This window comes from Mobula birostris, chromosome 8, assembly GCF_030028105.1.
Source record: "Mobula birostris isolate sMobBir1 chromosome 8, sMobBir1.hap1, whole genome shotgun sequence".
In the NCBI taxonomy this organism is placed as follows: Eukaryota; Metazoa; Chordata; class Chondrichthyes; order Myliobatiformes; family Myliobatidae; genus Mobula; species Mobula birostris.
In genome coordinates, this window is record NC_092377.1 from 128611461 (window position 1) to 128627480 (window position 16020).

The 16020-nt window shown below is 53.3% G+C and overlaps 1 protein-coding gene across 2 annotated transcripts in view; it reads right to left on the reverse strand.

The window, feature by feature from the left end:
- Positions 1–15429, reverse strand: part of aplp1 (amyloid beta (A4) precursor-like protein 1) — a 50565-nt gene extending 35136 nt beyond the window's left edge. For both annotated transcript variants that reach the window (XM_072266220.1, XM_072266219.1), the window contains exon 1: positions 15210–15429. In XM_072266220.1, coding sequence (XP_072122321.1) covers positions 15210–15290 — 81 coding nt within the window. In that variant the 5' untranslated portion in view covers positions 15291–15429. The remainder of the gene's footprint in view (positions 1–15209) is intronic.
- Between the last annotated feature and the right edge of the window lie 591 nt (positions 15430–16020).

Here is a 16020-nt window from a genome sequence, read left to right on the forward strand (position 1 = left end):
CTCATGAGCCCCTGGTTTCCTTTTCCTGAAGTCTACAATTAGTGCCTTTGTTTTATTGACATTGAGTGAGAGGTTGTTGTTATTACACCACACAGCCAAATCGCCAATTTCCAGGTCTCCTTCACCCACCCCCACCCCGGTTAGAAATCCAGTGAACACAGCAACGAATCCTCTAGAGATAAAAAAAATTGAGCGAATCTCCAATCCTGTGGGTGAAGTCACACAGTAAGGAAACAGGCCCTGTGGCCCAACTGGTCCATGGCAACCAGGATTCCCATCCCAAGCTAGAACCATTTGCCTGCATTTTCATCTGTACCAGTGCTTGCCAACCTGGGGGTTCTCAGCACCCTCGATTAATGGTAGACAGTCCATGACATAAAAAAGGCAAGGGACCCCTGCTCTAAATCTTTCCTATTCATTTACCTGTCCAAGTGTCACTTAAACATTAATGTACTTGCCTCAGTCACATCACTCGTTCCATATACAGGCCACCCTCTGGGTGAAGAAATTTCCCCTCAGGTTTCTATTGAATCTCTCTCCTCTCACTTCAAACCTAGGATTAGAGATCAACAAGCCTCTAGTTCTTGATCTCTAATCACAGGGAAAAGCTACGTTCACCCTATCTCTGCCCCTCATGATTTTACACACCTCTAGAAAGTCATCCCCCAGTCTCCAACACACCAAGAAATAAAGTCCCAACCTGATCAGCCTCTCTTCATGATCCGGGCCTCAAGTTCTTGCAACATCTTTGTAAAGCTCCTCCGCACTCCTTCCAAATTAATGGCATCCTTCCGATAGCTGGCTGACCAAAGCCACACAAAGTACTCCAGGAGGAGCCTCACCAACTCTGTCATGGATGGGACCCCTGATCCTAGCTTCCTCATCTGAGGGAAACAACTGCCTCATACCTAATCCTCTGAAGCCCAGTAAGAACAGTACGTTTCACTGCTGCATCATGACCGAAAAAGCTCACCAATCCCACTATCTCTTCAGAAGGAATTTGGCGTGTCCCTACCCATCGCCAATGTTTATGGATACATCACAGGTTGGTATGGCAACTCTCTGCCCATGACCGCAAGAAACTGCCGAGAATTGTGGACGTGGGTCAGTACATCACGGAAAACAGACTCCCCGCCATGCACTTTATCTACACTTCCCACTGCCTTGGTTAAGTAGCCAACATAATCAACCCTGACATTCGTTCTTCACCCCCTCCCATCAGGCTGAAGACACGAAAGCCTGAAGGTACCTTCCACTGGGCTCAAAGTCTGCTTCTATCCCACTGTTATAAGACTATTGAACAGTTCCCTAGTACAGTAAGTTGTACTTGTGACCTCACAGTCTACCTCGAGATGACCTTGTCCCTTATTGCCTACATGCACTGCATTCTCTGTCACTGTTACAAATTATTCTGCATTCTGTTATGTTTTACCTTGTTCTATGCCAATGCACACTGTAATGTACTGATTTGTATGAACAGTATGCAAGACAAGCCTTTCACTTGTTATATGTGACAATGATAAACCAAGTCCAGTTCATTCTTCTTAACTTAAAGGGAGTACAAGCCAGCTTGCTCTGCTCTCTCTACGCCCATGACTGCGTAACTAAGCACTGCTCAAATGTCATCAATAAATTCACCAGTGACACGACTGCTCTTGGTAGAATCTCAGGTACTTGGAGGCGTACAGGAGTGAGGTAGATCAGGTGGTTCAGCGGTGTCACAAAAACAACCTCACACTCAGTGTCAGTAAGACAGAGGATTGTGGACTTCAGGAGGGAGAAGTCAGGAGAACACACACGCGTCCTCATCGAGAGGTCAGCAGTGGAAAGGGTGAGCAGTTTCAAGCTCCCGGGCATCAATATCGCAGAGGATTTATCCAGGGCCCAATACATTAATACAATCACAAAGGTACATGAGTGGCTCTACTTAGGAGTTCCAGGAGATTTGGTATGTCACCAAAGTTTCTTATAAATGTCTACAGACGTACGGTGGAGAGAAGCGTGTTTGCATCAGCCCCTGGTATGGAAGCTCCAATGCACATGTTACAAGAGGCAGCAGCTCCATCACAGACACAACCCTCCCCACCATTGAGGACATCTTCAAAAGACTCTGCCTCAGGAAGGCAGCGTCTAACAACAAGAACCCTCACCATCTAGGACATGCCTTCTTCTCATTGCTGTTGCAAAGCAACAGATTTCAGATCATCAAAGGCAACGATAATAAATCTGATTCTATGGTCATTTTCTCATATTGGCCATCATCTGTCTGGGCACTGATGCAGGAGCTGGGGTGCCATGTTACAGCTGTGAGACCACACTGGGAGTATTGCAACAAGAAACTGGACTGGTCTAAGAACACTGAGGCTGTCTACAAGAAGGGTCAGAGCCGTCTCTATTTCCTGAGGAGACTGAGGTCCTTTAACATCTGCCGGATGATGCTGAGGATGTTCTACGAGTCTGTGGTGGCCAGTGCTATCATGTTTGCTGTTGTGTGCTGGGGCAGCAGGCTGAGGGTAGCAGACACCAACAGAATCAACAAACTCATTCGTAAGGCCAGTGATGTTGTGGGGATGGAACTGGACGCTCTGATGCTGGTGTCTGAAAAGAGGATGCTGTCCAAGTTGCATGCCATCTTGGACAATGTCTCCCATCCACTACATAATGTACTGGCTGGGCACAGGAGTACATTCAGCCAGAGACTCATTCCTCCGAGATGCAGCACAGAGCGTCATAGGAAGTCATTCCTGCCTGTGGCCATCAAACTTTACAACTCTTCCCTTGGAGGGTCAGACACCCTGAGCCGATAGGCTGGTCCTGGACTTATTTCATAATTTACTGGCATAATTTACATATTACTATTTAACTATTTATTACTATTCTATTACTATTTATTATTTCCATGACTATTACTATTACTATTTATTATTTATGGTGCAACTGTAACGAAAACCAATTTCCCCCAGGATCAATAAAGTATGACTATGACTATGACTATGACTATGACTAAGTTCTCATCACGTAGGTATAGGAATGATGTCATTAATCTGGAGAGGGTTCAGGTCACTTCAGTTATAAGCAGGGCTTTAGTTATAAGGAGAGGCTAGATAGTCTGGAACTAAACACAAGATATTTTGCAGATGCTGAAAATCCAGAGCAAAATACACAAAATGCTGGAGGAACTCAGCTGGTCAGGATGAAGCTGTGGAAATGTCGAGTATTTATTCATTTCCATAGATGCTGCCTGACCTGCTGAGTTCCTGTGATAGTCTGGGACTGTTTTCCCTGGAATGAAGGAAGCCGAGAGGTGACCATATAGAGGTTTATAAACCTATGAGGGGCATAGATAAGGTGGAATGTCATAGTCTTTTCCCCAGGTTAGGGGAGTTTAAAACTAGAGGGCACAGGTTTAAGGTGAAAAGGGAAAGATTTTGCCCACAGCGTGTGTCAAACATGATGCTGAATTAAACTGATTTCCTTCTGCCTATACAATCTCTATATCCTCCGTTCTATATCCTGCATGTCACTGTGCCTATCTAACAGCCTCAAATACACTTCCATCAAATCTGCCTCCACCACCACCCTACCAGCACATCCCAGGTACCCACCGCTTGGCATAAAGATAAAAAGGTTAAAAAAAATACTGGCTAGACTAGGAGTGTTTTCCCTGAAGTGGTAGCTGAGGGGTGACCTTTTAGAGGGGCATAGATGAGGTGGATGGTCACTGCACTCTTCTCCCAGGGTGGGGAGTCTCAACTAGAGGACACAGTTTTAAGGTGGGCATCCGTTAGTCTTGCGAGACCATGGATCTGCGCCTGGAAAGTCTTCACTCTCCAGGGTGCAGGCCTGGGCAAGGTTGTATGGAAGACCAGCAGTTGCCCATGCTGCAAGTCTCCCCTCTCCACGACACCGATGTTGTCCAAGGGAAGGGCATTAGGACCCATACAGCTTGGCACCAGTGTCGTCGCAGAGCAATGTGTGATTAAGTGCCTTGCTCAAGGCCACAACACATTGCCTCGGCTGGGGCTCGAACTCACGACCTTCAGGTCGCTAGTCCACTTGGCCATGTGGGAGGGGAGAGATTTATAGACGACCTGAGGAACAACCTTTTACTCAGTGCGTGGTGGATATATGAAACGAGTTGCCAGAGCAAGTGGTTTGGGCAGGTACATTAATAACATTGAAAAGATACTTGGACAGGTATGTGGATAGGAAAAGTTCACAGGGGTTTAGGCCAAATACAGGCAATAGAATAAGTAGGCTCCTTGGTTGAAATGGACAGATTGGGCCAAAGGACCAGCTTCCAGGCTCTGTGACTCTCTAAGGTTGGTGCTGTTGTCAATGGTGAGAAGGGTTACCGGTGAGGCAAACGTGAATTTAATCACATGTAAAGGGACAGAGGGAGCTTGAAGCCGAAGACAACAGCTCCCTGAAAATGGCCACACAGGTTCATAGGGTGTTAAAGAAAGTGAATGGCAAGCTTGCCTTTATTGAGTTCAAGAGTCAGGAAGTTATGCTGCAACGTTACAAAATTCTAGTCAGTCCGCACTTGGAGTAATGCATAAATGCAGTAGATTCTGCAGATGTTGGAAATCCAGAGTAACACACAGAAAGTGAGGGAGGAACTCAGCAGGCCAGGCAGCATCTACAGAGGGGAATGAACAGTTGACGTTTTGGGCTGAGTTCCTTCATCAGGACTGGAAAGGAAGGGGAAGGCGTGTTTAGTTGTAGGTGGGGGCAGGCAGGAGATAGACAGAACGATGTGCTGGAGTTGGAAGGGTGGGGCACATTGGATGCTAGGTAAGGAAAAGGGAACCCTATCCCTGTTATGGTGGCAGGAGATGTGCGGGAAATAGTGGGACATGCGGGTGGAGTACTGCATTCAGTTCTGGCTACCCTACTACTAGGAAGCGTGTGGAGGCTTTAAGAGGGTGTAGAAGAGGTTCACCAGGATGCTCTCTGGATTAAAGAGTATGAGCTATAGAGGTTGGACAAACATGTTGTTTTCTCTGGAGCGGTGGAGGCTGAGGAAAGACCTGATAGAATTTAATAGGTTCTGAGAGATGCAGATGTTATACGGAACTAATTAACCAATAACATCTAAGTTTTTCTGCCTACACAATATCCATTTATCTATCTAAGAGCCCCTTAAACACTTCTATCATGTCTGCCTCCACCACTACCCCTGGCAGCACACTCCAGGCACCTGTCACTCTCTGTGAAACAAACTTGTCCCACACATCTACTTTGAACCTTCATTCTTCCACTTTAAATCCACGCCCTCCACTATTAGACATTTCAACCCGGAGAAAAGGGGTGTCAACTCTGTCTGTGCTTCTCATAACTTTATAAACCTTTATCAGGACTCTCCTCAGCCTCTGCAGAGAAAACAACCCAAGTTTGTCCAATCCCTCTAATCCAGGCAGCATCCTGGTGAACCTCTTTTGCACCCTCTCCGAAGGCTCCACTGAGCGTGAGTGACACTCTTTGGGGACAGTGCCGCAATTGTGGAGAGGGAGTGGAAGGGGGGTTTACGGGAACAACTGAAGGACATGATTTCCGTGGAGAAGTTCTGAGAGTGAATGTCCTCAGAGCAGAGGGGACGCGTAGTGATGGGATTTCATCGGGGGGGGGAGGAAAGAGGTCTCTTGGGGGTGAACGAACAGAGAGGGTGAGGCTGTGGGAACAGTGGGGGGTCTGTCTGAAATAAAAGAAATAATGGAAATAAAGGTAATGGGAGGGAACTATTTCCTGGAGCAAAGGGTCAGGGGGTTGTTGTCTGTACCCCTATTCTACAAGGTCAGGAGGGTAACAGGACTCGCCCCACTTCCCAGGAGGAGGGCGGCTCCAATAGTTCTCGAGAAGCTTGACACTGTCTGGGACAGAGTAGACAGCTCGATCGTTTCCCCATCCACCCATCTCTCCCAAACAACACCTCTTGTCACCACCAGCTGTAGTGTGCACTAACACACTGCAGCTATCCCGAAACCTCCACCTCTCCCACCCAGAAGGGCATGGGTAGCGGGGGGGGTGGGGGGTAGGCAGGGAAACACTAACACCCTCAGGGTCCCCTCTTTCCCTGACCAGGAAATCTATTGGCCATTCTTTCATTGTCAGCTGGTCTCAACCCAGGGACTCCCTCCCCGCTCCAACAGCAAAGTGGGAGCACTCTTCCCACATGAACCATGGTGGTTCGAATGGGTGGCTCAACCTTACCTCCCCGACACCACAACCACTTCTATAACCAGTCCTTATGACACCAGAAAGACTGTACAACAAACTGTACTCCCTGCAGAGGTAGCAACTCCCCTCACATATAACCAGGCGGGTGGGGGGGGGAGAAAGTGTGAGAGAGAGAGAGAGAGAGAGAAAAAAGAAGAAGAAGAAAGGAGTGGAAAGGGGAGAGGGGCTAGAAGAGGAAGTGGGTGCTGGGTAGGGGGCTGGAAAGGGAGAGCGAGTGAAGTGGAGGAGGGGAGTGAAGAGGAGGAGGGGTGAAGAGGGGGAAGAAGTAGGAGAGTGGAAGTGGCAAGGGGGGTTGAAGGGGGAGCGAGGGGAGGAGAGTGGAGGGGAGTGGTGAGAGGGGAGGGGTAGGGGTTGAGAGGGTAGAGGAGAAAGAGAAGTGAGAAGTAAGAGGGGTGGTGAAAGAGGAGGGGGTGAAGAGGATGAGGAGGGGGTGGTGTAAGGGGGGTTGAAGAGGAAGGGGTTGGAGGAGGGGGTTGAAGAGGAGGGGGTATGAAGAGGGGGAGTAAGAGAGCAGAAGTGGTGAGGGGTGGCAAGGGGGGAGAGTGGAGGGGAAGGGTTGAGGGGGTAGAGGAGAGAGAGTACAGAAGGGAGGGGGAAGAAGAGGGAAGAGGGGGTGGTGGAAGAGGAGGGGGATGAAGAGGAGGGGGAGAGAGGGAAGAATGGAGGGGGTTAAGCAGAAGGGAGGGGAGATGCTGAGAGTGGGGGGAGGTGAGGGCGGGGTTGAGGCAATTTGAGGGGATGTGGTGGGACAGTGGGGGCGAGAGTGGGGAGGAGAGTTGAGGGTGTGCGGGGAGCAAGGGGGTGAGAAGGGGTGGGATGAGGGCAGAGATGTGAGGAGTGAGGGGGTGAGAGGTGGGAGAGTGGAGGATGAGTGGTGGTGTGAATGGGGGAAAGAGGGAGAACGGGGAGAGTGGGGAGTGGTGGAGTATGGAGGACAAGGGAAAAAGGGGAGAGAGAGTTGAGAGGTAGGGGAAATGGGGAGGGAGAGGTAAAGCAGTTCAGGGGAAAGAAGGAGACAATGTAGGTTCCTTTCCTTCTTCCAACTCTCTGAGGCTCCAAGGCTTGAAGGCCCGTTTCCACAACGACCAATCCCACCAGAGCTGGCCTGTCGCCATGGCAACAGATCCCTGAGGAAAGATTGGCTCCAGTATCAGCTGCTGCGGAATATTCTGGGGTGGATCAGAGACAGGATACAGGCCCCAGCTATGTCTGTACTTCCACTGTCCCTGAACCCCAACACCACACTGGCAGACTTGTGAGAGTGAGACAGTCTGTGAGAGTGAGAACAGCAGTGAGAAAGCACTGCATGTCAGAGTGCCTCATTCTGTGTCTGACCCCGGAGTGTGTGATGGGACGGTGTGGAGGGAGCTTCACTCTGTGTCTGACCCCGGGAGCGTGTGATGGGACGGTGTGGAGGGAGCTTCACTCTAGGTCTGACCCTGGGAGTGTGAGATGGGACAGTGTGGAGGGAGCTTCACTCTGTGTCTGACCCCAGGAGTGTGTGATGGGACGGTGTGGAGGGAGCTTCACTCTAGGTCTGACCCTGGGAGTGTGAGATGGGACAGTGTGGAGGGTGCTTCGGGGTGTGTGATGGGCAGTGTGGAGGGAGCTTCACTCTGTGTCTGACCCCGGGAGTGTGTGATGGGGCAGTGTGGAGGGAGCTTCACTCTGTGTCTGACCCCGGGAGTGTGTGATGGGACGGTGTGGAGGGAGCTTCACTCTGTGTCTGACCCCGGGAGCGTGTGATGGGACGGTGTGGAGGGAGCTTCACTCTAGGTCTGACCTGGGAGTGTGAGATGGGACAGTGTGGAGGGTGCTTCGGGGTGTGTGATGGGGCAGTGTGGAGGAGCTTCACTCTGTGTCTGACCCCGGGAGTGTGTGATGGGGCAGTGTGGAGGGAGCTTCACTCTGTGTCTGACCCCGGGAGTGTGTGATGGGACGGTGTGGAGGGAGCTTCACTCTGTGTCTGACCCCGGGAGTGTGTGATGGGACGGTGTGGAGGGAGCTTCACTCTGTGTCTGACCCTGGGAGTGTGTGATGGGACAGTGTGGAGGGAGCTTCACTCTGTGTCTGACCCCGGGAGCGTGTGATGGGACAGTGTGGAGGGAGCTTCACTCTGTGTCTGACCCTGGGAGTGTGTGATGGGACAGTGTGGAGGGAGCTTCACTCTGTGTCTGACCCCGGGAGTGTGTGATGGGACGGTGTGGAGGGAGCTTCACTCTGTGTCTGACCCCAGGAGTGCGTGATGGGACAGTGTGGAGGGAGCTTCACTCTAGGTCTGACCCTGGGAGTGTGAGATGGGACAGTGTGGAGGGAGCTTCACTCTGTGTCTGACCCCAGGAGTGTGTAATGGGATGGTGTGGAGGGAGATTCACTGTGTCTGACTCCAGTAGTTTCTGACGAGAAGGTGTGGAGGGAGTATATTGTTGCGAGTGTATTGGAAGTATATGTCGGAATCAGGTTTAATATCACTGACATATTTTGTGAAATTTGCTCTTTTGTGTTAGCAAAACATTTAAAGTCATAAAAATCACTAAAGTTTAGAATCACAAAATAGAGAATCAGTGCAAAAGAGGAATCGTGACGTTGTGTTCGTGGGTTCATGGACCATTCAGAAATCTGATGGCGGAGGGGAAGAAGCTGTTCCTGAATCATTGAGTGTGGGTCTTGAGCCTCCGGTACTTGCTCCTTGACAGCGGTAATGAAAAATGGCAGGTCTCTGAAGGTGAAGGTCCATGATGAGGAATGCCTCCCTATTGAGAGAAACACACACACACACACACACACACACGCACAGTGTAGAGGAATACAGAGATGAGATTTGTGTGGGCTCTAGAGGGTTTCTGAGATGGGGAGCAGTGTAGGGGCCAAAGGGGATCACAGACATGGCGGTTCCCCACTCTATCTCTGTGTGACTGGATGTGACCTGGGTACTCCAGAGCTGGGGTGAGTTCAGGTCTTGGGATGAAGGCTGAAGTTCGGTTTGAGGTGTGATGGAGGTCTCCCCTAGTCCTTAAACACATTGCCCCCAGCTCCTTTCCAGCCCCAGTCTTGGCTTTCCTTTGATGCTGGAAATTTCTGGCATATGTTGGTCCTGCTGTGAAATTTCAATATAGAGGTCAGATATTTTCTAGGAGAGAAGCATGCTCCCTCTCCCCATGTTTCACAGCTCCTGGGCTGACTGCAGTCAGCTCCAATCACGGGACGAGTCTGTTGTGGCAGGTCATCCTCCACATTTCCTCCCCTCACTGTCCTGTCTCCCCGCCTCACCAATGTTCCTCACTGCGACTCCAACACACTCATCTACTCCTCCCTCTCTCTCCACAGTCTCTGTATGAAACTCCACCCTTCCCTCAATCACATTCGACCCCTCCTCTCCCTCTTCATTACACTCTCCCCATCCAACCCTGTCCCTGCTGTCTTTAGTAACTCTCATTTGCCACTCATAAATCTTCCAGTCTGCCTTGCTCTCTCTGTACACACTACCGCATTCCCGCTCTCCCTCCCTAACCCCTACCCCATTACGTCCCTCTCTTGCTAGTCTACCACATTTCTTTTCTCTCCCTATATCCTACATTCCCACTCTCCCTCCCTGCCCCATTACCTCACTCTCTCACTAGTCTACCACATTCCCTTTCTCTCCCTGCAACCAACATTCCCTCTCTCTCTACATGCTACCCCTTTTCCTGTATCTCCCAAAACCCTACCACATTCTCTCCCTCCCAAAACCCGACCCCATTCCCTCCCTCCCTACACCCTATCCACTCCCTCTCCCTACACCCTTTGCTATTTCCTCTCTCACTCCCTACACCGCCTCATTCCCTTTCTCTACCAACACCTTCCCCATTCTCTCCTTCACTCTATGCCCTTCCACTCCCTACGTCCTACCCCATTTTCTCCCTCATCCGTCACTATACCCCATTCATCCCTCCTTCCTTACATCCTATCCTATTCCCCCCTCTCTCCCTACACCCTACTCCATTTCCTCCCTCTCCCTACACCCAACTCCATCTGTCTCTTACTACACTGTACCCTATTTGCTCTCTTTGTCTCTCACTCCCTACATCCATCACCATTCCCTTTCAGACTAAACCCTACCCCATTCCCTCTCCCTCTACACCCTACCACATCCCTATCTCCCCCTACACCCTGCCCTATTCTCCCTCTTCCTACACCCTGCCCCATTCTCCATCTCCCTACACCCTGCCCCACTCTCCCTCCCCCACACCCTGCCCCATTCTCTCTCTCCCTACACCCTGCCCTATTCTCCCTCTTCCTACACCCTGCCCCATTCTCCATCTCCCTAAACCCTGCCCCACTCTCCCTCCCCCACACCCTGCCCCATTCTCTCTCTCCCTACACCCTGCCCCATTCTCCCTCCCCCTACACCCTGCTCCACTCTCCCTCCCCCTACACCCTGCCCCATTCTCTCTCTCCCTACACCCTGCCCTATTCTCCCTCTTCCTACACCCTGCCCCATTCTCCATCTCCCTACACCCTGCCCCACTCTCCCTCCCCCACACCCTGCCCCATTCTCTCTCTCCCTACACCCTGCCCCATTCTCCCTCTCCCTACTCCCTGTCCCATTCTCCCTCTCCCTACACCCTTGCCCCATTCTCCTTCTCCCTACACCCTACCCCATTCTCCCTCTCCCTACACCCTACCCCATTCCCTCTCCCTACACCCTGCCCCATTCTCTCTCCCCCTACACCCTACCACATCCCTCTCTCCCCTACACCCGACCACATCCCTCTCTCCCCTACACCCTGCCCCATTCGCTCTCTCTCTACACCCTGCCCCATTCTTCCTCTCCCTACACACCGCCCCATTCTCCCTCTCCCTACTCCCTGCCCCATTCTCTCCCCGACACACTGCCCCATTTACCCTCTCCCTACACCCTGCCCCATTCTCTCTCCCCCTACACCCTACCACATCCCTCTCTCCCCCTACACCCTACCACATCCCTCTCTCCCCCTACACCCTGCTCTATTCTCCCGCTCCCTACACCCTGCCCCATTCTCCCTCTCCCTACACACTGCCCCATTCTCCCTCTCCCTACACCCTGCCCCATTCTCTCTCCCCCTACACCCTGCCCCATTCTCCCTCTCCCTACACCATGCCCCATTCTCCCTCTCCCAACACCCTGCCCCATTCTCCTTCTCCCTACACCCTGTCCCATTCTCCCTCTCCCTACATCCTGCCCCATTCCCTCTCCCTACACCCTGCCCCATTGTCTCTCCCCTACACACTGCCCCATTTACCCTCTCCTTACACCCTGCCCCATTCTCTCTCCCCATACACCCTACCACATCCCTCTCTCCCCCTATCCCCTACCACATCCCTCTCTCCCCCATTCTCCTTCTCCCTACACCCTGCCCCATTCTCTCTCCTTCTGCACCCTGCCGCATTCTCCCTCTCCCTACATCCTGCCCCATTCTCTCTCCCCCTACACACTGCCCCATTTACCCTCTCCCTACAACCTACCGCATTCTCCCTCCCCCTACACCCTACCACATCCCTCTCTTCCCCTACACCCTGCCCCATTCTCCCTCTCCCTACACCCTGCCCCATTCTCCCTCTCCCTACACCCTGCCCCATTCTCCCTCTCCCTACACCCTGCCCCATTCTCCCTCTCCCTACACGCTGCCCCATTCTCTCTCTCCCTACACCCTGCCCCATTCTCCCTCCCCCTACACCCTGCCCCATTCTCTATTCCCCCTACCCCCTACCACATCCCTCTCTCCCTTATTCCCTGCTCCATTCTCCCGCTCCCTACACCCTGCCCCATTCTCCCTCTCCCTACACCCTACCGCATTCTCCCTCCCCCTACACCCTACCACATCCCTCTCTCCCCCACACCCTCCCCCATTCTCCCTCTCCCTACACCCTGCCCCATTCTCTCTCCCTCTGCACCCTACCGCATTCTCCCTCCCCCTACACCCTACCACATCCCTCTCTCCCCTACACCCTGCCCCATTCTCCCTCTCCCCCTAAACCCTGCCCCATTCTCCCTCTCCCTACACCCTGCTCCATTCTCCCTCTCCCTACACACTGCCCCATTCTCCCTCTCCCTACTCCCTGCCCCATTCTCTCTCCCCCTACACACTGCCCCATTTACCCTCTCCCTACACCCTACCCCATTCTCTCTCCCTCTGCACCCTGCCGCATTCTCCCTCTCCCTACACCCTGCCCCATTCTCCCTCTCCCTACATCCTGCCCCATTCTCCCTCTCCCTACACCATGCCCCATTCTCCCTCCCCTACACCCTGCCCCATTCTCCCTCTCCCTACACCCTGCCCCATTCTCCTTCTCCCTACACCCTGTCCCATTCTCCCTCTCCCTACATCCTGCCCCATTCCCTCTCCCTACACCCTGCCCCTTTCTCTCTCCCTCTACACCCTGCCCCATTTACCCTCTCCCTACACCCTGCCCCATTCTCCCTCTCCCTACACCCTGCCCCATTCTCCCTCTCCCTACACCCTGGCCCATTCTCTCTCCCCCTACACACTGCCCCATTTACCCTCTCCCTACACCCTGCCCCATTCTCTCTCCCCATACACCCTACCACATCCCTCTCTCCCCTACACCCGACCACATCCCTCTCTCCCCCTACACCCTACCATATCCCTCTCTCCCCCACACCCTCCCCCATTCTCCCTCTCCCTACACCCTGCCCCATTCTCTCTCCCTCTGCACCCTGCCGCATTCACCCTCTCCCTACACCCTGCCCCATTCTCCCTCTCCCTACACCCTGTCCCATTCTCTCTCCCCCTACACCCTGCCCCATTCTCCCTCTCCCTACACCCTGCCCAATTTACCCTCTCCCTAGACCCTGCTCCATTCTCTCTCTCCCCCCACACACTACCACATCCTTCTCTCCCCCTACACCCTACCACATCCCTCTCTCCCCTATACCCTGCCGCATTCTCCCTCTCCCTACACCCTGCCCCATTCTCCCTCTCCCTACACCTTGCCCCATTCTCCCTCTCCCTACACGCTGCCCCATTCTCTCTCTCCCTACACCCTGCCCCATTCTCCCTCCCCCTACACCCTGCTCCATTTTCTATTCCCGCTACCCCCTACCACATCCCTCTCTCCCCTATACCCTGCTCCATTCTCCCGCTCCCTACACCCTGCCCCATTCTCCCTCTCCCTACACCCTACCGCATTCTCCCTCCCCCTACACCCTACCACATCCCTCTCTCCCCTACACCCTGCCCCATTCTCCCTCTCCCTACACCCTGCCCCATTCTCCCTCTCACTACACCCTGCCCCATTCTCTCTCTCCCTACACCCTGCCCCATTCTCTCTCCCCCTACACCCTGCCCCATTTACCCTCTCCCTACACCCTGCTCCATTCTCTCTCCCCCTACACCCTACCACATTCCTCAATCCCCCTACACCCTACCACATCCCTCTCTCCCCTATTCCCTGCCCCATTCGCTCTCTCCCTATACCCTGCCCTATTCTCCCTCTCCCTACACCCTGCCCCATTCTCTTCCTGCCTCTCTCCACTTTCTCCTTCCATCCCTCCCTCGTCATCACTGTCTCCTTTTCTCCACTTTCCTCTCTTTTCCACATCTTCTCACTCCCCTACCCCTCCATCTCCCTCGCCCCTCCCACTCCCTCCTCTTCCCTCCCCTTCATCGCCCCCTCTCCCCTCCACTTCCCCTTTCACCCTCCACCTCCCTCTCCCCCTCCAACTATACCTCTCCACCTCCCCTTATCCCTCGCTCCCTACCTTCCCTTAGCTCCTTCGCTGTCATTTGCTTCCTCCATCCTCCCCTTCCTTCCCTCTCATTCCCTCTATCCTACCCTTCATTTTTCTCCACTCTCTCCCAGCCCTTCATTCTGCCCCACCTTTCCTCCCTCTGTCCCTTCTCTCTTCTGTCCCTGCCCTTCCCCTGTCTTCCCCCTGACTGTGCTCTCTCCCTGATTTGTTAACCTTTAGTCTGCTCGTCTCAAGGTCTCCTTGATCCAGCCTCGTCTGCACTGTTCTGACTGGCTGATCCCTCTCCTCACCTCCTTCTGTGTCTCCCTCGCACCGCCTCCCCCATCTCCCTGTACCCTATCTCTGCCCCCCTTCTCTCCTCCCAACTCTCTCTTCACCTCCCCCCATCTCCATTTCTCACCCTCCTCTCTTCCTGCTCCCCTCGTTTCTTTCCCCCATTCTCCCTACCTCTCCCCTTTTCCCTCTGTCACCTTCGTTCTCTCTCTCCCCCCCCCCCCAATTCATCTCCCTCCCCCAGTCCTTCCCTGCCTCGGCCACCCCACCCCAGCCCAGCCCTTCCCCCGTTGCCAGCTGCTGACCGACTGAGATACCAGTCGGTGTCAGCGCTGCCGTCTCTGCGTCTCTCGACGGTCACAGTAACGTCACCACAATCACCCATTGTCTGATTGCATGCCCACAGTTACCCATTGTCTCTCCCTCTCTCGCCACCCTCTGCCTACCCCCTCGTTTACCTTACATTTCTCCAGATCCCCACCCATCACTACCTCATCCCTCCTCTCTTAAAATCTGACACCTCTCTGGCCTCATCGCTCTTCAATCTCCCACTCCCATTTCTGCATCGTTCTCCCGCACTCCCCTTCTGCTACACCTTCTCCATCCTCTGTCACAGTCCCTCCATCTTCCTCTGCCCTGTCTCTCCATCTCCCTCTCTCCACCCATCTCTTTCCATTCCTCCCATCTCTCTCCATTCCTTTTCCTCCCCATCCCTACCTCCGCCCTCCCTCTCCACCGCCTCTCTCACCTCTATCCCTTCCCTCCCCATCCTGCTCTCCACCCTCCCTCTCCCCCAATCCCACCATTGCTCCCATCATATCCCCCTCTCCTTCCTCGTCCCCCTCTCCCTGCACGCCGTGCATTTTCAGACAATCCTGGGAGATGGAGGGAGGGAGGGCGGGAGAGAGAGAGAGTGAGAGGCGCTTTGACATCGACACTGATCCGGCTTCATACAAGGACTCACCTCCACACCCAGCGCCCCAGCGACAAAGCACAGCAACCAGAGGCCGATCTCTCTCCAGCAGCCGAACGCTACCAACACCATCCTGACCCGCTGTACAGCTCCGAGGTTGTTTTTGCGAATGTCTCGCTTTCTCTCTGCGCCTCTGTTTCTCCGCGCTGGGCTCTGAGAGCAGACACCGCCTCTCGCACAGAAATACTGAGGCAGATTCACTGGTGTGAAAACACCTCCCACCGCGCCGGCTGCAGCTCACAGGCGCCTCCAGTCGTCCAGCGGAGGTACTGCTACAGTGGGAGGGAGAGAGAGCGCCCTAGCCCTGGGCAAACCATGTGATCCACAATCTGTTGAAGGCCAGATTCGTGGTATTCAAGTCTGGCAACCAAGTTAATAACAAGAGGTCCAGGTACGATCTCCAGAAAGCCATCTCACGGGCAAAATGGCAATTCTGGACCAAACCTGGAGGATATTTTACAGCCGAGCCAGGGCCTGAAAACTATCAGCCCAGAGACATAGGTGACTGCAACGCTTCACTTCCAGATGAGCTCAATGCCTTCTATGCTCACTTTGACCGTCAGACCATGGAGGAAGCTTCGCGAACCTCCACAGCCCCAGATAACCCTGTGATTTCTGTCTCTGAGACCGATGTGAGAACTGGACCCACAAAAAGCATCCAGCCCAGTTGGGGTCCCTGGCCAAATTCCAACGCCCTGCACTGATCAATCGGCTGCCGCATTCACCAATACCTTTAACCTCTCACTTTGGCAGTCTGAGGCACCCAAATGCTTCAATTATACTGGTACCCAAGAAGAACGTG